Genomic DNA, 22,071 nt, shown 5'->3' on the forward strand with positions numbered 1-22,071 from the left:
GAATCGGAAAGGTTGCTTATAAACTAGAGTTACCGTCTGGGTCTAAGGTGCATCCGGTGTTCCACGTTTCACTTCTCAAGCCGAGTTACGGTAACGTTTCAGGTAATCCGGGAGATCTGAGTAGTTTTGGTCAAGACGTGGAGCTCTCGTACCTTCCAGAATATGTTGTGAACAATCGCTTAGGAGCAAATGGTGAGAACGAGATACTGGTCAAGTGGAGCCAACTGCCGATTGAAGAAGCAACTTGGGAGAATGTCGATTCGATTAACACTCAATTTCCTGGTTTCGTTGACATTGAGGACAATGCCAGTTCTCAAGAGGAGGGGGATGATACGAGCCAACCAGGCCCATCCCTTGATCCAGCCCAACAAGACACAAGGCCCAAAAGAAGTACTAAAAGGCCGGCCCGTTTTAATCCTTGAAGACCAAGGAGTTGCAAGTCCCCCACTACGTTGCATGTTTCCCAATTTCTGCATATTTCTTTTATTGTTATTTTTAATTATGCATGTGTTGAATTTGTCTTTAGTGGTAGAGTATTATTAGGAGGTAGTGGCATGGAATAAGGACATGGGCATCGTGCTCAAGGTCCCCTGCATATTTAAATTCTAGTTTGCATAATGAAAAAAACCCAGAAAATTGCCCCAAGTTCTCATCCTCTTTCTCTTGATTTCTTTGGAGTGTTTGCCTACTAAAAAAGGCTATACCATGAAGCGATTGCAAATTTTCTAAAGAACGCGCTCACAAGTATAACACTTTTGGTATTTTTGAAGGAGGCGGCATCAAACTGCCTATCCAAATCCCATCCTCAAATTCTACAGTAAACCCTCAAGACTCCCTCACATATGATTTACCCTCAAAGTTAACCACATCCCTCCCAAAGCAACAATCGGCCTGCAAAACATCAACAAATCGGGTTGTTCTCTCAGTTTCTTGGAGAAATCGATTCAGGTTAGGGTTTTTCTAAGTTCATTTATTGCCTGTATCTTGCGTTTGTAGAGTTTTCTGATTTGAAATTAGAACTTCGAATTATGAATTCACCCTTTTGGTGGTTTAAAGGGTTTTACTAGTTCTGATTTTCACGTTTTGCGTGTTAGCTTGATTAATTTGGTGAGTTTTGTTTATAACTCTGTCTTCTTGAATAACTGGACATACCTGCATATATTTGTTTATAACTCTGTCTTCTTATATGATTTCATTTTTGTTTGTAGGAAATCGACGATATAACTTCGTTTATCGACGATGGAGACGTGGTTCATCATCGTCGTTTCCCTCTGCACCGCCGCCCTTATCCGATCCATAATATTCCACCGGAAGAACAAGCTACCACCAGGCCCACCGCTCCTTTACTCCACCTTCCTACTGCTAACCATTTCCCGTTTAAAATTCGAACCCATTCTCATCAATCTCAAGGCCCGGTACGGGCCCATCTTCACCCTCCCCTTCGGAATTCGAACCAACATCTTCGTTGGCAACCATTCTCTCGCTCACCAACTCCTCATTCAAAAAGGCGCCGTCTTCTCTGACCGCCCTAAATCTCTCGGCATGCGCAACATCTCCGGTTGTTCATACGGCCCTACTTGGCGGACCCTCAGGCGGAATCTTGCATCCGAGATCATGCATCCCGCCCGCATCAGATCGTACTCTTGGGCTCGCAAGTGGGTGCTTCAGATATTGATTGAGAGAATTCTGGAACGTCAAGAGAGTGAGGGGATCAAGGTGGTTGACCATTTTCAGTACGCAATGTTTTGTCTGTTGGTGTTTATGTGTTTTGGAGACAAGTTTGACGAGAGTAAAATTAATGAGATCGCTAACGTACAGCGTGATATGTTGATTAAAGCTGGGTCAGGGCGGTTTGCGGTGTTCACACTTTTCCCAAAATTGGGGAAAGTGTTGTTTAGGAACAGATGGAAAGAGTTTGAGAAATTGCGTAGTGATAAGGATGAAGTGTTGATTCCGCTCATCAAGTCTCGAATTGGATCGGCTAATTCTGAGGGCCGATTAGGAAAGAAGCAGCGGATTGTGGCATATGTTGACACACTGGTGAATTTACAGCTTCCGGAAGAAGAAGAAGCTGATAATGGAAATGGTGGAAGGCTAACTGATGAGGAGATGGCGAGTATGTGTAGTGAGTTTCTTAATGCGGGTACGGACACCACATCTACCGCGCTACAATGGATCATGGCTAATCTAGTGAAGCATCCTAGCATTCAGAGCAAGCTATTTGATGAAATTGTTGCCGTCGTGGGACCTCCACCACCACGAAAAGGGGTGAAGCTGGAGTCCGAGTCGGTTATAAACGAAGAGGATCTACAGAGAATGCCATACCTGAAAGCGGTGGTTTTAGAAGGGTTGAGAAGACACCCACCTGGCCATTTTGTGCTGCCACATAGGGTCATGAAAGAGGTGGAGGTGCAAGGCTACACGATTCCACAGGGTGCGACTATCAATTTCATGGTGAATGAGATGGGTTTGGACCCGAATGTCTGGGATGACCCCTTGGAGTTTAAACCAGAGCGGTTCTTGGTGAATGATGGTGCGTTTGATATAACCGGAAGCAAAGGGATAAAGATGATGCCTTTTGGTGCCGGAAGGAGGATATGTCCTGGTTCTGATTTGGCTCTGCTTCATCTGGAATATTTTGTTGCCAATTTGATATGGTATTTTAATTGGACTGTTCCTGACGATTGTCATGTTGATCTTTCCGAGAAGGTTGAGTTCACCGTTGTCATGAAGAATCCTCTGAGAGCACAAGTTTCTTCTCGGGCTCAAGAATGAACCACCTGAGTCTATGTACACATACATAGCAACATGTTTGCAGTTTACAAGTATACATGTGTATCTATATGTCTATACTGTACAAAAATAAGAAAGTCCATTTGCTTCTGTATGTATTGAAGTAGTCTCCTGATACCTGGTTAATTACAAAAAAGATCGCAACAGTGATTTTTGTTGATTTATAAAGATGGCAGTGATCAGTAGCGGAGCTTGACCAAAAGTTTCGGGGGAAGTCATGGGACCCAATTTATATATTATTTAAATATTTATAATTGGGGCGGCGATCCTTTATAATTTTAAAATTTTTCGACGAAAAAATTGGAAATTTCACACTGCTCACGGAAACATTGGGGGGGGGGGGGGTGTGCACCCCCAGGTATCAACTAAGCTACGCCCCTGACAGTGATGACAAATCTTGATTAAATGTCAAGGGTGATCTTATTATGAAGTGATTAACATATGCATATGACTTTTACTACATATGCATAAACTAGTCTGCATTATTGATATATGACTTCTACTGTAATTATTTTTAATTATGATGTTAAAATCTCGTTAATAAACATATATTTATATAAAAAAATTAAAAGTAAATAGAAATAACCTACTGTAAGGAACGTTAAATAGCCTTTTTCCTTACATTTTGCTTTAGAACAGGGAAAGTCTTGTACAATGGCTGATAGGGTTATGGAACAAGCTAGTGAGATTGTTCGAAAATGAAGATGGAACAGAGACTTGAGCATGGGAATCGAAACTTTGTCCATCGAAGAGAGCATAGACGCTTTGGAGATGCAGCAATGGTGATGGTTGGGTACTGGTGCAGGAGATGCAGCATTGACGATGTTTCGTTTGGAGAGCGGTTAAAACAGAATTCCAACAAGGGATGAACTGTTTAAAAGCAGGCATTGCAGCTGGCCCAAATGCCTGTGTACTCTGTGGAACATAAGGTGAGCTGGTGCTGGTCGACCACCTGTTGGTGGCATGCTCAGGTGCGAAAAGCCTATAGTCGCAGGTCATTTCCGGGTGCAACGTCAGACCATTCAGCTGCAACTCGCATCAAAAGATACTAGGAAATCCACTATAATATTCGCCAGCCTCCTGCTTACAAAAAGGGTGTACATCCGATTTTCCTTGTCTCATGGCAGGCTCGAAACGAGAAAATATTCAAAAATAAATCCAAGTTGGTCACAACACTTGTCGAAGATATTAGACTATACCGTGGGTTGTGGGGGGCTTGGGCTTGGGCTTGGGCTTGAAAAGGGGGTGTTATGCGACATGTGTAAGCCACGTAAGCATGCGTCAAAAAAAGTGATGTGGTGCAAAATTAAAACATTTAACCAAATAACATTAATAATAAAACATTACATAATTTAAAACTTAAAAACATTTAAAAAAACACTGCCAACTTAGCGAACATTAAATGTTAACACAAACATACTTAAACAAAAAAATTGTTATCTGCCACGCCGCGAAGTTTTCAAGTCACGACCGTACATAGTATTGTACTCGACGAGGGCAACTTGGATGACGTCGTCTTCGTTGAGCTCAACATCATCGTTGTCCACAGCGTTGACAAGCATCTCAATTCTTTAACTATCGGTACGAATCATCCGAAAACATGATCAAAGTGCGTCTACGGTTCGGATGGCCTCACCCCTACGCATACAAAATTGTTGGAAACCTCGTTCCCAAAACTGATACATGGATCACGGAGCCCTGTGGTCGGTCACCGCTACGACCCACGATTCACGTGACGCAATGTCCACTTCTTCGATCCATCAAATAACCAGCATTTTGAAGAGTTCTATGAGAGAGGGTTGTGAGAAATAAGATGAAAGTTGAGAGGCGTACACGGTGTGGAGAGGCAACAACGCTGGTTTTCCTCGCACATTGGTCTTAAAGTGAACCCATTTTGGTGGATAACAAAGAGGGCAAAGAACTCCTCAATCGTATGGAAGTATGGTAATGTGTAATGTGTACTACATGTAATTTTCTTTTCCTTGTTTGATCATGTCATGTTTACACTACCTTCTTTGCTAGTAGCGTCTATTTATTAAATAAAAATTTCGTGGCTCAAAAAAGTGTAATTGAACAATAATCAAAAGGTTAGTTTCCAGGTTACTTGTTTTATTCAATTGTGAAATTCTTCAATTAATGCATCTCATCACATCACGCTTGAGATCTCTGGATTACCAAATTCATTTATGGGATATATCATTAGGCCCAATAGGGACGATATTTTGTAAACTTATAGGGATGATATCTCGTTTCTATAATTTGTCTCTATTTCCTCGTTCCTATAGGCCACAAAAGTCGTCCCCTAAAAGATGTTGCTATAGAAGAGATTGTAGAGATGTTTCTACAAGCTTGTACTCAAAGATTATTAAAAAAGAAAATTAATGTTTAGTAAATAAAAAGGTTGTTTATAAAAACATTTTTAAGTCCTACAGAGATGACATATCGTATCTATAAGTTTTCTTAAAAAAACAAAAAAAAAACATTAAAGTCTTATGTCGTCTCTATAGGTTGTCTTTACGAAAATAAATAAATCTATACTATATATTAGGCCATGTATGTTTGATTTTCCCGCCAATCTCTTATGGATAATTATTCGTTATGGATAACTTTCCTACTAAATATTATTTAGTTTAATCTTTTATAGATAATTATTATTTAGTTTAATCTCTTTTAATTAATTATAGATAACTCTCCTACTAAATATTATTTAGTCTAATATCTTCTACTTAATTATAGATAATTATTATTTAGTGGGTTGAGTTATAATACAAAGGGGTTTAAAAGTAGTAAATGTAAGAAGCCACCATAGAGTGACAAGTGTCCATGGAAGAATCAAGTGGTAAGGGTAATTTTGTACATAAGAGGAAAAAAATATACACATTCAACTCACATGCTATTCCCCCCACCATTTTTAAACATCCGTAACTTTTTATACGTCATTTTTTTAAAATTATACCATAAAATCGAACGTCTTTTTATCTTTAATACGGGTACCATATTGTTATACTTTTCAAAAACAAAAAAAAATCGAAAACCTAGTTCCGTACAATGGACATGACGTGTCACACCCCAACCGATGGCGGAAACATCGGGATGAGACGAACAAATTGCTCAAAACTTCATAACGCTATATGACAATATAGATGAAATTCAAATTTCATAAAATTTCTAAAAATGTCATACAAAAATCGAATAGGACAACATTGTTTCAAAGATACATTGACAAAATAGATTTATCTAAATGTGTTTCTAAGTCCACCTAAATCTTGTTTCTTAACTTAGCATCATCTTGTCTATCAAACCTGCAACATGTATTAAAATAGAGTTCAATGCAAAAGCAAAGGCGAGTATACAAGGTTGATACATAGTATAACATAGAATAAAATTGTTTAACGTGCTCGTATCAACATGAACAACAATATGCAAGTTACTAGTATGCTGAGATTGTGTAACAATATGTTCAAACCCAAGAATCCAATGCGTTAAAATAGCCTATCCTCGGATAGAATAAAGGGAGGTTAACATGTTTGACTTAACAATACCCCAAGAATCGTGGGCGGTGCATTACTCCTATAGCGCTATAATTGTTAAGGTGGGCTAGCAAAGTTAATGAGCATATATCAACACAAATAGTTTACGTAGCATACGAGATTAACAAGCATCAAATTGTTCAAAGTTTCACTCCCAATAAACTAGCGGGAGATTAACATGTTTCAATATGGATAGAGTGTGATTCAAATAGTTTCAAGTGTTTTCGTGTGTTCATATAGAATACATGTTGCACCCAAAAGTGTTTAAAAGTAAAAATGGGTTCGAGTATACTCACAAAATTGCATATGCTTTCCGATTTATCCAAAGTGACGAAGTTGTTGAGACTAGAAAGTTGAATGTGTTCGATTTGGAGTTTAAGAGGTGTTTACATATGGTTCTAGGGATTTGGAGTTTAAATAACATGAAAATAAACATATGAAAATAATCATCTAACACCTATGACACTTGTTCTTGACACTATGAAACTCTAAAAGAGTTTAAATGCTTTCATGGAACAAGGTTCCATTAGAATCGTGACAAGTTGTCAAGGCCTAAGATGATACAATCTACTAGTTTGACGAATGTCCATTAGTTCATCACCAAGAGTTCGATTATTTGGTTGTTACATAAGTATTACATAATGTATATTACATCATATATGTCAAGCATGAGGTAGAAGATTAAAGTCTTCATTTAGGCACCTCTAAGTATCATAGAATTCATACATGAGGTAGGAAGAACAAAGCTTCCATTTAGGTACCTCTGTTGTCTACCACTAGACTTGTTGTCATAAACAACAAGGAGGGTCTTGAACTTACAAGAAATAATGAAATACAACAACTAATCTATGAGAAAACATCAAGAAATGAGTGGATTTCTATGAAAGATAGCCCAAGCTAATCTAACAATCACACATTCTTCAAGCTTCAAGCTTGAACACTTCTTGTGGGTAAAACCCTAACCAAAACAGAATGTTTGTGAGGTTTTAACCCCTGATTTAACATTTCTCAGCCTTGTTTTTAGTCCCAACTAACCATTCGATTGATTAAGAGCATTAGGACATAGGTTTGAGATGAGATTAACTCAAGTTTACTAAGTTTAACAAAGTTTTAGATGAAAACCGAAAAATCAGTCAACTTTGGAGCCTTTTTGGTGACGTTCCAGGGCCTGGTTTTCCATGGAAAACCAATGGAAACGTAGCTAAGATCAAACCAAAGAAGTAGGAAAAAGAATCGAGTGAATCGGATAAGAAATGAGTGAGTTATGCTCACTTTTGTAAGAGAGGATGAATCTGCTCGAACTTGTGTTTGGCAGCTGATTTGGGAGAGTTTTTGATGATTAGAAAAGTGTAAAATGCTTGGAGGATGATGAGTTTTTATAGGGAAGAGTTAGGGTTAGTTGGTGGTTGTGTATTTATTGTTAAAAGCAAGTTTAAAGCTCAAAAACACTCAAAATCGCGCTCAAATTCGAGCTGGGAATGGGCTGGTCACGCTGATCAGGCCTTTTAAGCGAGTGTATAAAGGATTTGTGCCTTGGTTGTAAACAAATTGAAGACCGCAGCTGAGTTGTTAAGGCGCGTGTGTGTGAGGGTACAGACCCGGGTTCGAGTCCCGTGGTCTGCATCCTTTTTATTTCCCTTTTTTTGTCATTTAATCCAAACCTTATTATACTTTCAGCATATTACCCAATGGTCCCTGCAACTTTTACACTTTCAAAAATTGCATAACTCCCCCCTGAACTATTAAATAACCAAGTTATATTAAAAAAAACTAACATTTTAGTTTAAACTAACTAAGTTAGTTTACTAACTTTAATATCTAACGAGATTAACTAGTTTATTAATAAAAAAATAAACTTTTAAATAACAAAATTAATTAATTTAATCAATTTAATTAGTTTAAATTTGAATAATGACCATATTTGTAACGAATAAAAATCTTTAAACGTTTATTCGTTTCACAAGGCTTTCAAGTTTCGAGATTTAGGATCCGAATCTCATCATTTTAATAGTTTCAATTGGTTTAACGAGTAACAAGTGTCGATAAATAAAGAATCAAGAATCCTTGAAAAGCATTTCGTTCAAACGAGAATTTCGTTGTGATTTAAGTCTCGGATTCTACAAAGATTACATCGAAACAACGATTACAAGGACACAAAAAAAACATTTCCAAAGATAGAATTTCAAGCAAGGGTTTCCAAATATAGAAAGTATGAAAACGCAGGGCGTTACAGTCTCCCCTCCTTTAGGAAATTTCGTCCCGAAATTTATTCCAGAGGAAGACTTGAAAGCGTTTTTGGTAAAAGGCGAAAAATGAGACTTGGAAATTTTGAAATGTTTGAAAAGTGAGGAATTTTGGAGAACAACAAAATAGGTTTGTGGGAGAATTTGTTTGGCTAAAATGGTTTTGAGGCATAAGCATGAGTGAAACGTGTATAGGTAAAACAAGTTAAACAAGATTTTGGAATAACAAAATTTGGAGTTGATTAAAAAGTGTATTACATTCCCGAAGGAGATCTTTGAATCATAACGGTTTGTATTTGATGAAAGTGGGGTAGTTTGCGTAGAAAGTTTTAAGGATTATATGAAATCACATATTTGAAAAAAAAATGTTCATTAAGAGGAACGAGAAGTTTGGGTACTTTAAATAGAGTGATATCGGTCTACTAAGTATGTTTACACAAGAGTAAAGAATAGGAAGATGGTTTTAAAGGTAAAGAGATAAGTTAGGTTTTGAATGTTTAAACCGATGTGATTGTGAATGAGGTTCGTATAAGAGGACAAGGAATAATGGAGAATAATGAGAGTATAAAAGTGAACGATTGATGTTGATTACACGAATGCGAGTGTCAGAAATAGCATAAGTGCTGGATAGACGAAAGTAACGTGCTTAAGGATGAAGTCTCGTCTTGGATAATCGGTTATAATGCGTTTGTGAGTTGTTTAAAGTTTGTATTAGGTCCAAAAAGGTCTGCAAAACACCGAATTTCTCATGGCACGTTTTACGAAAGTTTAGTAATATGGCGGAAACACTTATATATAGGACGTACCAGCGGCGTATCCACCATATTTCGATCGTTACGTCCGTTTCATTATTCGGTGCAATGTTACGTTCCGTGTCTTACCATACACAGTAGTACACTCTATGGTTCTCATACGCCTATCATTATAATCCCGTGTGCACCCGCGATTATATTGATTGTCGCATGATCCGCATAGCTTGCACTAATTGCGTATGAATTAAGGTACACATAAATTCTGAAAATAAGATTGTGTGTGTATAGAAGTGTAGTATATAAGCATGTTTATGCTTAAGTATGTATGAGACCAACGTAAGTGAAACCCTCAGGTTAAGCTCACGTATAGGTACATATGCATGAATATGAGTATGAATATAAATATGCGTATGAGTATAAGTATGAGCATAAGTATAAGTATGGTATGAGTATGCCCATAAGTATGATTAGAAGTATAAACATGTATGGTGATGATTGAGTATATAGTACAATTTGAATACAACAAATTTTAGGTATACCAAAATGATCAAGAAGTGTTGCGTATGTAAATACGAGTGATATATGTGAATTGGTTGTGAAACGTCGACTAAAATGTGTAAGATGATATGCATGTATAGTTGTTTGACTAAAACATTGCTTTTATCGAATCAAACTGGTTTGAGTTTGACTTGAATGTAGAATCAAGTTGTGAATGTTAAAAGGATATAAAGTATCTACTGGTTACGCGAGATGTACTTGTAAAAGAACGAAAATGCTATTCTTAAAAAAAATAATTTACGTAGGTTGAAGATTGTCGGTCCCTATGAAGTTTTCTTGCCCACGTGTTTTGAATGTGAAATTGTGTATTGAGCGGTGTATGAAAAAGGTTTTTGAAAACGACAAGTTCGCATTATTAAAGTATTTTGTATCACAATATGAAGAGTTGTATATTAGAGGCGTTTGCGAAAGCTTTAGTCCTTGAAAAAGATTTTAGTAAACTTGAACTTAGTGACTTTGGAAAGAGTTTTTGGCAAAATGATTTATGGATTTTGAAAAGTGGATTTTAGCAAAATGATCTTATAACGCCTACAAGGTTTTATAAGCATGTAAGAAAAGTTGGTTTGGTTTTCGATTGAGAACAAATGTCTTTAGTATAATGATATAATGTGAGCGTGTTTTAGTGATTACGTCGAGTATGAAGTTTGTGGTACTAGAATATAAGTAATGAAGAATGAACAATGAACAATCAATGAACAATGAACAATTAACAATCAATGAACAATGAACAATTAACAATGAATTTTTAGCGATTAGGTTGGGTATGAAGTTCGTGGGCATGAGATTCATCAGACCGATTATGTCGATAGGTAGCATTTCATAAAGTTTTGAAAATCGGGTAACAAAACGTTTATGGTATGATTAAGAATTTCGTGTATGTGGGTGAATGTGAAAATAGGTTGTAGTATAAGAAGTAAGTTTAAATAATGCTTGTTGAGATGAATAAGAACTTGACTAATAATAATCAATTTGAGTATAACCATGAAAGTTGGTACATAATAAAGTCTATTAAAATAAGGTCTTGGTAACGATCACCTAAGTAAGGGAATCACCCCTAACTCGTTGGTGAGGTCGTTGTAAGATAAGAAAAGAAACGGAGTTAGTCATCAAGGTAAGGAAATCACTCCTATCTTGATGATACGCCTCCATTTATTGTTACGAGGGATATACATAAAATTATGTGAAATCATGTATGTGAATAACGTATAAATGTATGAAAAAAAAGTATTAGTGCGATATATGCATAAAAGTGAAATCTAGAAAATTATTCGAATTCGAAATGAGGGGATTGTATCATAAATGATTGAGAATAATAAAACGTAAATTCGATTAAAACTTGGACGGTTCCAAAACGGAACGTTGACTAACCAAAGTGGTCGAAAAGTCTTTTGGATTTGAGGAGCATGCTTTGGCCTAATAGGTGGTATACTCTCGCCGACACGTCGGTTAACGGTATTCACCCTTCCGGTTACTAGATGTCCCAATTCAATCGAAAATTCGAGACTTGGCGGGATTTATGAAAAATCAAAGAGTGGGACTAGTCGACAAGATGCGGGTTTCACCCCTAACTTGACGATTTCGTGCCATAAGTGTGGTTGGTACTCGTCGGGTCAAAATTTAACTTCGATACGTTGACGAGGGTCCACTAGAATTTGAAACTGAAATTATTCATCAAGTTGAGGACTTCACTCCTAACTTGATGACGAATCTCGTGTAAAAAAATAGGTAGATTAAGAGTCGTTCACCAAATTGTGGGTTTCACGCCTATTTTGGTGAAGTTGTCTCGTTTGTATAATACGAGTGTTTGCGGATTTAGAATAGTCGAGTAAATGTATGAGGAAAAGCGTATGTTAAAGATTAGACAAACGAGTATAAACATGTCAAGAATAGCACATAAAGAATAGAATATTAAAACAAATATTAACACATAATAAAACAAGTATTAACACATAAGAATGACATATCAGGTATCAACACATAAGTGACATATATGTTTAAAAGATAAAAAGATGATACATAAGAAGTAATTAAAGTAGCATGCAAGTAGTTTCAAGCAAAACGTAAAAATAAGGCTCTAAAACTATAGACTAGGTAAAAACATTCCTACTTTTCTTAATTCCCTATAGTTATGGCTCTGATACCAATCTGTCACACCCCAACCGATGGCGAAAACATCGGGATGAGAAGAACAAATTGCTCAAAACTTCATAAAGCTATGTGACAATATAGATTAAATTCAAATTTCATAAAATTTCTAAAAATGTCATACAAAAATCGAATAAGACAACATTGTTTCAAAGATACATTGACAAAATAGATTTATCTAAATGTGTTTCTAAGTCCACCTAAATCTTGTTTCTTAACTTAGCATCATCTTGTCTATCAAACCTGCAACATGTATTAAAATAGAGTTCAATGCAAAAGCAAAGGCGAGTATACAAGGTTGATACATAGTATAACATAGAATAAAATTGTTTAACGTGCTCGTATCCAACATGAACAACAATATGCAAGTTACTAGTACGCTGCGATTGTGTAACAATATGTTCAAACCCAAGAATCCAATGCGTTAAAATAGCCTATCCCCGGATTAGGGGTGAGCAAATTAACCATCATAACCAATAACCGAACCATAACCGACATAACCGAACCACTAATAACCGATAACCAATATAACCAATGGTTATGGTTATGAAACTTTGTATAACCGCTCAATCGGTTATGGTTATGGTTATGAAGCTTTGGTTAACCGAATATAACCGAAACCGAACCGAAGTTGTGATGTTAACTTTATATAACAGATTTGTGTTTTACAAAACCATATAGAGGGTTTTTACTAAGATAAAAGTATGTTAGTAACAAAATGATCTTGATATAGATGTCATTTATTTTGATAAAGAACTAAGGTGTTATGGCCATAATTGTTTTTGTTTAAGAATTACCTTATTAAAAAGAACTCCAAATCGGTAGTTTAACCAAAAAGTTTAGTATTCGTTATCTTATAAAATAGGCTCAAGCTAAGTTCAAATCGTGCACAACCCTACTTATTTCAAACCTTGCTTGGTTACTTAACCGAAATTAACCAAAATCGAACCATAACCGACTTCATAACCGATTAACCATAACCGAAGTTTGGTTATGGTTATGGTTACCAAAACTCCAAAACCGAACTAGCGGTTATGGTTATGGATAATAGTAAAAACTGACCCAAACCGACCCATGCACACCCCTACCCCGGATAGAATAAAGGGAGGTTAACATGTTTGACTTAACAATACCCCAAGAATCGTGGGCGGTGCATTACTCCTATAGCGCTATAATTGTTAAGGTGGGCTAGCAAAGTTAATGAGCATATATCAACACAAATAGTTTATGTAGCATACGAGATTAACAAGCATCAGATTGTTCAAAGTTTCACTCCTAGTAGACTAGCGGGAGATTAACATGTTTCAATATGGATAGAGTGTGATTCAAATAGTTTCAAGTGTTTTCGTGTGTTCATATAGAATACAGGTTGCACCCAAAAGTGTTTAAAAGTAAAAATGGGTTCGAGTATACTCATAAAATTGCATATGCTTTCCGATTTATCCAAAGTGACGAAGTTGTTGAGACTAGAAAGTTGAATGTGTTCGATTTGGAGTTTAATAGGTGTTTACATATGGTTCTAGGGATTTGGAGTTTAAATAACATGAAAATAAACATATGAAAATAATCATCTAACACCTATGACACTTGTTCTTGACACTATGAAACTCTAAAAGAGTTTAAATGTTTTCATGGAACAAGGTTCCATTAGAATCGTGACAAGTTGTCAAGGCCTAAGATGATACAATCTACTAGCTTGACGAATGTCCATTAGTTCTTCACCAAGAGTTCGATTATTTGGTTGTTACATAAGTATTACATAGTGTATATTACATCATATATGTCAAGCATGAGGTAGAAGATTAAAGTCTTCATTTAGGCACCTCTAAGTATCATAGAATTCATACATGAGGTAGGAAGAACAAAGCTTCCATTTAGGTACCTCTATTGTCCACCACTACACTTGTTGTCATAAACAACAAGGAGGGTCATGAATTTACAAGAAATAATGAAATACAACCATCAATCTTTGAGAAAACATCAAGAAATGAGTGGATTTCTATGAAAGATAGCCCAAGCTAATCTAACAATCACACATTCATCAAGCTTCAAGCTTGAACACTTCTTGTGGGTAAAACCCTAACCAAAACAGAATGTTTGTGAGGTTTTAACCTCTGATTTAACATTTCTCAGCCTTGTTTTTAAGCCCAACTAACCATTCGATTGATTATGAGCATTAGGACATAGGTTTGAGATGAGATTAACTCAAGTTTACTAAGTTTAACAAAGTTTTAGATGAAAACAGAAAAATCAGTCAACTTTGGAGTCTTTTTGGTGACGTTCCAGGGCCTGGTTTTCCATGGAAAACCAATGGAAACGTAGCTAAGATCAAACCAAAGAAGTAGGAAAAAGAATCGAGTGAATCAGATAAGAAATGAGTGAGTTATGCTCACTTTTGTAAGAGAGGATGAATCTGCTCGAACTTGTGTTTGGCAGCTGATTTGGGAGAGTTTTTGATGATTAGAAAAGTGTAAAATGCTTGGAGGATGATGGGTTTTTATAGGGAATAGTTAGGGTTAGTTGGTGGTTGTGTATTTATTGTTAAAAGCAAGTTTAAAGCTCAAAAACACTCAAAATCGCGCTCAAATTCGAGCTGGGAATGGGCTGGTCACGCTGATCAGGCCTTTTAAGCGAGTGTATAAAGGATTTGTGGCCTGGGTTGTAAATAAATTGAAGACCACAACTGAGCTGTTAAGGCGCGTGTGTGTGAGGGTACAGACCCGGGTTCGAGTCCCGTGGTCTGCATCCTTTTTATTTCCCTTTTTTTTTGTCATTTAATCCAAACCTTATTATACTTTCAGCATATTACCCAATGGTCCCTGCAACTTTTACACTTTCAAAAATTGCATAACTCACCCCTGAACTATTAAATAACCAAGTTATATTAAAAAAGAACTAACATTTTAGTTTAAACTAAGTTAGTTTACTAACTTTAATATCTAACGAGATTAACTAGTTTATTAATAAAAAAAATAAACTTTTAAATAACAAAATAATTAATTTAATCAATTTAATTAGTTTAAATTTGAATAATGACCATATTTGTAACGAATAAAAATCTTTAAACGTTTATTCGTTTCACAAGGCTTTCAAGTTTCGAGATTTAGGATCCGAATCTCATCATTTTAATAGTTTCAATTGGTTTAACGTAGGGGTGTTCAAAACCGGATATCCGAAATTTCGGATATCCGAAAGTCGGACATCCGAACATTTCGGATAGTAGATTTTACTATCCGAATCCGTATCTGAAATTTCAGATATCCGACTTTCGGATATCCGAAATTTCGGATACGGATTCGGATAATGAAACGGATATCCGAAACTCTAAAAAAATAAATTTCAAAATAAAAGTTTCAACAAACCAAACCGATGTTCACAAAAAAAAAATAAAAAAATAAATAAAAAAACCCAACACAATCCATTGTTCTAAATCACATAACATGTCCAAAATAAAGCAAAACATTGTCTTAAAAGTGGAAATAAAAACATTATCTTCCAAATCCATTCATCAGATTCTAATCCATCCTTCCAACTTTCAAAGCACCCTATGAAACCTGTTGAGTAAAAACATAAATGAGCACAGGCTAGCTATAAAAGGTTGATACAACATAATGTATATTTACATTGAACAGCCATATACTACCTATAATGTCCAAGGTAAAAAACAAACAATTTATCATTTAATAATGGGTCAATTACACTTTTCGTCCTTTATGTTTGTAGCGGGTTGCAACGGATGACCTTTAACTTTAATAATTACAGTCACAGTCCTTTATTTGCAAAACCTATTACACCATTGGTCCTTTTACCTTAACCTGGTTAAAACTTTCAGTTAAGTAATGTCATGTGCAACCCATGTGAGGGCAAAACAGTCATTTAATAAAAAAAATATCAAAAACCTAAACAATTATCATCATCATCTCCTCTGTACACTCCCCCCTACTCTCTCTATGCATTCAACTTATCAAACCATCAAACCAAAGATTAAGATTTGCATCTATACCATCCGCAATATGAATTCCGATCGAATGATTCTTGTCATCCAAAAGAAGCCCCAAAAATGGAGTCAAATCTATATCAAAAGATGGAAGATTAAAAGCTCTGATCGACACAACCGGCTCCCAAAACAGTGGATTAATTCCACCCGTAAATATCACCGGAAAAGGAACCACGTGACGTGGAGGTATAATCATTATTACTAATCTATATAATGAATATTAATTGAAAATAATGTAATCTTTGATTTATATATACTCTCATCTGTCAAACCTAAGTAACAAAGATGAAATGCTTTTTGTGCAAGCAAATGCGAATGGTGGGCCCAAATGATGCTTTTCTAATCTTGAAATCATATTAGAAATGGATTTGGGTGTGCTGACTTCTTGTGCAATTGCTTTTAAGACAGTAGTTCTGCAGTTGTGTTGGACTTGGGCCAGTTGGGGTATTTGGGTGTGCTGAGTTCTTGTGCAATTGATTTTCCAAATAAACCTGTTGTTTAAATTTATCAACTGATTGCGGATGGTATATCATTCTGGCTTGTGGATTGGAATCTTCATCTTTGGTTTGATAAGTCGAAGGTAGAGAGAGAGAGAGAGAGAGATAGAGAGAGAGTAAAGGGGGAGAGAGAGTACAGGTAGATGATAATGGTTTAGGTTTTTGACAATTTTTTTATTGAATGACTTTTTTGCCCTTATATGGGTAGCACATGACCTTACTTAACTGAAAGTTTTAACCAGGTTAGGGTCAAAGGACCTAAGGTGTATCATGTTTTGCAAATAAAGGACTGTGACTGTAATTATTAAAGTTAAAGGTTATCCGTTGCAACCCGCTACAAACATAAAGGACGAAAAGTGTAATTTACCCTTTAATAATTTTGTAATGGACTGATTCTCAATGCTCATGTCACCGGGCCCACCGGTAATATATGGAAATACCGGGGCATGACAGGTTGGTATCAGAGCTAACATTGAGTGAATTAAACACTAGCCTTTTGTGTTTAATCTCAATGACACAATAAGCACAACTCTAGGACCAATATACTGTTTTAAATTGGTGCTTAGCCTTCATCACTAATACAGCTTTCGTTTGTAGAAGGATATCCTCTAAAATATTATGATGCTTGAACATGAAGGATGAATAAACAAATCTAAATGGGCCCATTGCATCAGGTCCATTAGATAGCTCAGTAGAAAACAAATGGCTCTTTAAAAAGAGGATAAGATACAACTTGCTTCCAACAACAATCAAACATAAGCACAACAATAAAAATCAAAATAAACAGGTAATATATATAAATCTATTGAATAAATCTGAATGGAAATCGTATGAACAAATCAGAACAGGATAACAATCTATGAACAAAAATCTATGAACGAAAAATCGTATGAACAATATATGAACAAATCAGAAAGATAGAAACTAGAAACAAATAATACATTTAAAGATCTTGGATTTGGAAGATAAAACTAATCGATTAAATTGGAAACTAATCTAAAATTCATAAACAGATCTTGGATCTTCGACTTTTGGATCTTGTTTCACAGATGATAAACAAATGATAAAACTAATCGATGAAATTGGATTCATATGAAACAGAAACATACCTTGGATCTTCGATTTTTGGATTATTGGATCTTCGATTTTCAGATCTTGTCTCACAGATTTGCTGACCGCTGGATGTTTTTTAGTTCGTGGGTTGAGAGGCGAGTGAGAAGTGAGAGCGACTGTAGAATAGAAAGAGATTTAGGGTTAGGTTTTATTTTATATAGTGGTATTATATAATATATAGTACAACGTGTATTTAAAAAAATCGGATATCGGATATCCGAAATATCCGAAACTTTCTGAAATAACTAATTGAATCCGAGTCCGAAAATTCGGATTATCCGACTTCCGGATATCCGAAAATTCGGATATCCGAATTTTCGGATAATTCGGATTCGGATAATCGGATAAATCGGATTCGGATGATTTTGAACACCCCTAGTTTAACGAGTAACAAGTGTCGATAAATAAAGAATCAAGAATCCTTGAAAAGTATTTCGTTCAAACGAGAATTTCGTTGTGATTTAAGTCTCGGGTTCTACAAAGATTACATCGAAACGACGATTACAAGGACACAAAAAAAATTTTCCAAATATAGAATTTCAAGCAAGGGTTTCCAAATATAGAAAGTATGAAAACGCAGGGCGTTACATGACGTAAAACACAATGTAAAGTAGACCAAAAACACAATCGTTAACAACAGGTAAAAGACACATTAGACAACAAACTAAAACACAATGGACATAACGTATAACACAGTTGACATAACATATAACACAATGAGTATCAAACTAAAAATTGCAATGGAAAGTAAACTAAAAACACAATTGATGATAGCAAATGAAAGACACAATTGATGACGTCAGATAAAAGACACAATGGACAACAGACTAAAATACAATGAACAACAAACTAAAAACACAATGAACAACAGACTAAAACACAATGAACAACATATTAAAACACAATGGGTAGCAGATTAAACCCAATGACATGAATTTATGACACAATGTAAATAACTCAATGTATAGAAAACCCAAATATAATACCATCTTCATTGTATCATACAATGTGTTATAGGTTCTTACAAAAAACGCAATGGATAGAATCCAAATTAACATTTTGTTATAAGTTTTTATAATAACACAATGTATAGAAACGCTAGTAAAAAGTTAATGACCAAAACCCATCTGAAAGACACAATGAGCAGAACATTTAACACAATACAAAAAAAAAACCCAGTTAAAATGAATTTTTTATGACAATATCATACTCATATTAAAGATAAAAAACGTCCGTTATGGTGAAATTTTCTTTTAAAAAGAATGTGGTGTGAAAAAGTTACTGACGTTTTTAAATTAATGGGGAAATTGGCATGTGCCTTGCATGTGGAGAGAGAAAGTTCATAAATGTATTATCCCCTTTATGCTCTTCCATTATATTTTTTCCTATTATATACATATATATATATATATACATACATACATATATATATATACATACATATATATATATATATGTATGTATGTATGTATGTATGTATATATATGGCTCAGTTCAAATGAGAACCAACATGAGTTGTAAGAACCGTGAGAACTCCTTCTTCCTGCGGGCTGCGGGAGTCCGGTCAAGATTTTTTTGCACAAACGTAGATGAAAATATTATAAACACATCTGTAAAAAAAGTAAAAAAAAATTGTCGAGTCGGTAGTTTTGACTGATGCAATTTTTTTTACGCGCTGGTGTAAATTTTGTAATTTTTAGTTACGCCTCATGTAAATGTGTGTATGCGGCATTTTTTTTAATATTTTTTTTTTGCTGAAACAAGTGATTTTTTATGACTTTTAAGAAGAAGAAAAATCGGAAAAACCTTTTAGATGACCTATTCTCATGATTTTCACAACTCAAGGTGGTTCTTATTTTAATCCATCCCTATATATATTGAATAAGAACATTTTCTTCTGTTATATTACACCAATGACCAATTAATCTAAATTATAGCCACCCATTTTTACGGCCCATTTAAACTGTTAAGAGCATCCACAATAAGGATGTTTTTAGATGTTTTTGGTGACACGGATGAGAGAGAGTGTTGAGGTGGAGGAGAGAGGTAGGTATTTTGTTCTTCCACAAAAATATGAAAAAACATACATGTGAGTTTGACTAGGAGAGAGAATAGATGAAAAAGAAATTGATGTTTTTATGTATTGTGTGTAGGGCAAGAGAGAGAAACAAATTTATTGGTGGGGCAAGTGACATGTGGCAAATAAAAACATCCATAAAAAACATCCTTATTGTGGATGCTATAAGGTTATCTGTAATGGGGCGCTTTAGCCCATCACCGCGCCAACATAGCGCCAGGAACACCGCCCCCCTGGGCGCTATGTTCCAATTTTTTTGTCCGGCGCGATAAACATAGCGGCGTGAAGAAATGGTTTTGAATTTTTTTTGACCGTTGTAACGGTCACTTTCATTAAAAAAAAAAAAATTCAATTTATTTTTCAACTTTCCTTTAAAATCAATCTCATCTCTTTATTTTTTTACCACACACATTCAAACTCTCATCTCTCCCAAATTTTTTTACAATTCTTCATATTTTATACAATGAATCCATTCAACCGGGGCTTCATTCCTCCGCGATCTAGTGGCAATCCTACTCGTCCCGTGGCACCGGTTCCCACTAGACCCAATCCTTTCGGCTCCGGTTTTCTCGACTACAATCAACAAAGTCCCGGGTTCATGAATCTTTTGAACCAACCGCTATCATGGGACCCTAATCTCTACGGGTGGAACCCAAGTCAAAACATGGATGGGATGGGGTCGTCTCAAGCGTTTGGGTCGGCTCAAGCGTTCGGCTCCCCACTACGCGAACCCGATGTTGTTCCGGAGACGCAACCCGAGGTACCGGATACGCAACCGGAGACGCAAAAAGGAAAAGGAAAAGCAAAACGGGCACATAAAAAGAAAGTTGAAACCAACACCCGAACGAAAAAAAATGTGCAAACGTGGGAGCCCGAAGAGGAGTATGCGTTAACCCGCGCTTTCATCGATGTTTCGGAGGACCCGGTCATAGGTATGTTTATTTTTTTTTCTGTTTTTATATTTTTTTTTCTGTTTTTATATTTTTTTTCTGTTTTTTTTTATTTTCGGTTATTTATTTTCTGTTTTTAAATTTTTTTTCTGTTTTTTTTATTTTCAGTTTTTTTTTATTTTCTGTTTTATTATTTTATGTTTATTATTTTATGTTTTTTTTTCTGTTTTTTATTATTTCCAGTTTTATTTTCTGTTTTTATTTACTTTCTGTTTTTTATTTTTTTTTTCTGTTTTTTATTATTTCCAGATTTTATTTTTTATATTTTGAGCTAACATTTAATATTGTTTTGTGTGTAGCAAACAATCAAAGTAAAACCGTATTTTGGAACCGAGTACGAGAAATCTTTTTCGAGCTCATGGGTAGGGGAGAATACCGCCTACCGGACTCTATATCGGGGAAGTGGACCGATATAAACAAGAGGTGCACAAACTTTCAAACCGTGTACCAACGCTTGTATTCCGGATGGAAAAGTGGAAGTAGCGATGAAGACATTACGCAAGAGGCATTGGTCGAGTATACGGAGGCTAATGGCCATTTCCCGTACATGAAGTGTTGGCAAATCCTTCGCCATAGCCCCAAATGGGCCGTCGTAACTACTCCTAGTGGTCGTTCGGGAAATACACGGCCATCAAAGAGGTCCAAAACAAACGAGTCCGGTGAACCCGAAACGCCAACCTCCGACGCTCGAAACATCGGCTTGGACGAGGATATTCCGGATGACGAGCCGGTGGAGGAGCTACCAAGACCGCCCGGAAGAAAAAGCCGGGCGAAAAAACCCGAGTCCTCGTCGATGTCTATGGGAACGGATATGAGTCACGCATTTTCGGAGATAAACAAGCGGCTTCAAGACATACACGAACTCGGTAACAAACGTTTGGAGGAGAACGAAAAAGTTACGGAGATTATGCGGGATCGACAATGGGCTAACGACTTTGACTTCTACTCCAAACCGCATGACCACTTAACGGGAAAAGCTTTGAAAATGGCGTTGGCTCAAAAGGAGCGGATTGAAAAAAAATATAATCTTTGATTGTGTAATTTTTTTTTTATGCTAGTTTAATGTTTTTTTTCTAGTTTCATGTTTTTTTTTATTTTATTGTACTTTTTTTTATTTAATGAAATGAATTTTATTTTTAAAAAACTTACAAAATGAATTAAAAAATTAAAAATGAAAAAAGAGTAATGATTACACAGGGGCTTTATGACTACGGCCCCAAATTGCATAAAGCCCCATAAAGCCTCTTTGCTGACGTGGCATGCCACATGGCGCATAACGCCCCTTTGAGGGCTTTATGACTACACATGGTCTAATGACTTGAAGCTTGATCAATACCAATTACAGCCTGTCAATAGGTCGAGACATATAGATACAAAGGTGGCGTTTGAAACTTCAAATTAAATGATATCAGATGT

The 22,071-nt window shown here is 35.8% G+C and overlaps 2 protein-coding genes across 3 annotated transcripts; both read left to right on the forward strand.

The window, feature by feature from the left end:
• Positions 1-323: 323 nt before the first annotated feature.
• Positions 324-2,953, forward strand: LOC110918714 (cytochrome P450 89A2). Of its 2 annotated transcripts, none has more exons than XM_022162994.2 (2): positions 324-917; positions 1,226-2,953. In XM_022162994.2, exon 2 carries the CDS (start codon positions 1,240-1,242, stop codon positions 2,773-2,775), a length of 1,536 nt encoding a protein of 511 aa, XP_022018686.1. In that variant the 5' UTR covers positions 324-917; positions 1,226-1,239; the 3' UTR covers positions 2,776-2,953. The 2 variants fall into 2 exon arrangements, with proteins under 2 accessions (XP_022018686.1, XP_022018685.1); XM_022162993.2 differs by having other exon boundaries at positions 325-948; positions 1,209-2,953.
• A 17,097-nt stretch (positions 2,954-20,050) lies between these two features.
• On the forward strand, positions 20,051-21,703 carry LOC110918712 (glutathione S-transferase T3-like). The gene is made up of 2 exons (XM_022162990.2): positions 20,051-20,637; positions 20,955-21,703. The coding sequence occupies exons 1-2, from the start codon at positions 20,169-20,171 to the stop codon at positions 21,686-21,688; spliced, it is 1,203 nt and encodes a 400-aa protein (XP_022018682.1). The 5' UTR covers positions 20,051-20,168; the 3' UTR covers positions 21,689-21,703.
• Positions 21,704-22,071: the final 368 nt, after the last annotated feature.

The sequence above is a fragment of the Helianthus annuus genome, chromosome 16 (genome assembly GCF_002127325.2).
Source record: "Helianthus annuus cultivar XRQ/B chromosome 16, HanXRQr2.0-SUNRISE, whole genome shotgun sequence".
Classification (NCBI taxonomy): domain Eukaryota; kingdom Viridiplantae; phylum Streptophyta; class Magnoliopsida; order Asterales; family Asteraceae; genus Helianthus; species Helianthus annuus.

Bases quoted from the DNA above. Each gene is read 5' to 3' on its own strand.
- LOC110918714 (XM_022162994.2), top strand. From the start codon at position 1,240: ATGGAGACGTGGTTCATCATCGTCGTTTCCCTCTGCACCGCCGCCCTT.
- LOC110918712 (XM_022162990.2), top strand. From the start codon at position 20,169: ATGAATCCATTCAACCGGGGCTTCATTCCTCCGCGATCTAGTGGCAAT. The intron at 20,638-20,954 runs GTATGTTTATTT...TTTTGTGTGTAG, and splicing joins TTCGGAGGACCCGGTCATAG to CAAACAATCAAAGTAAAACC.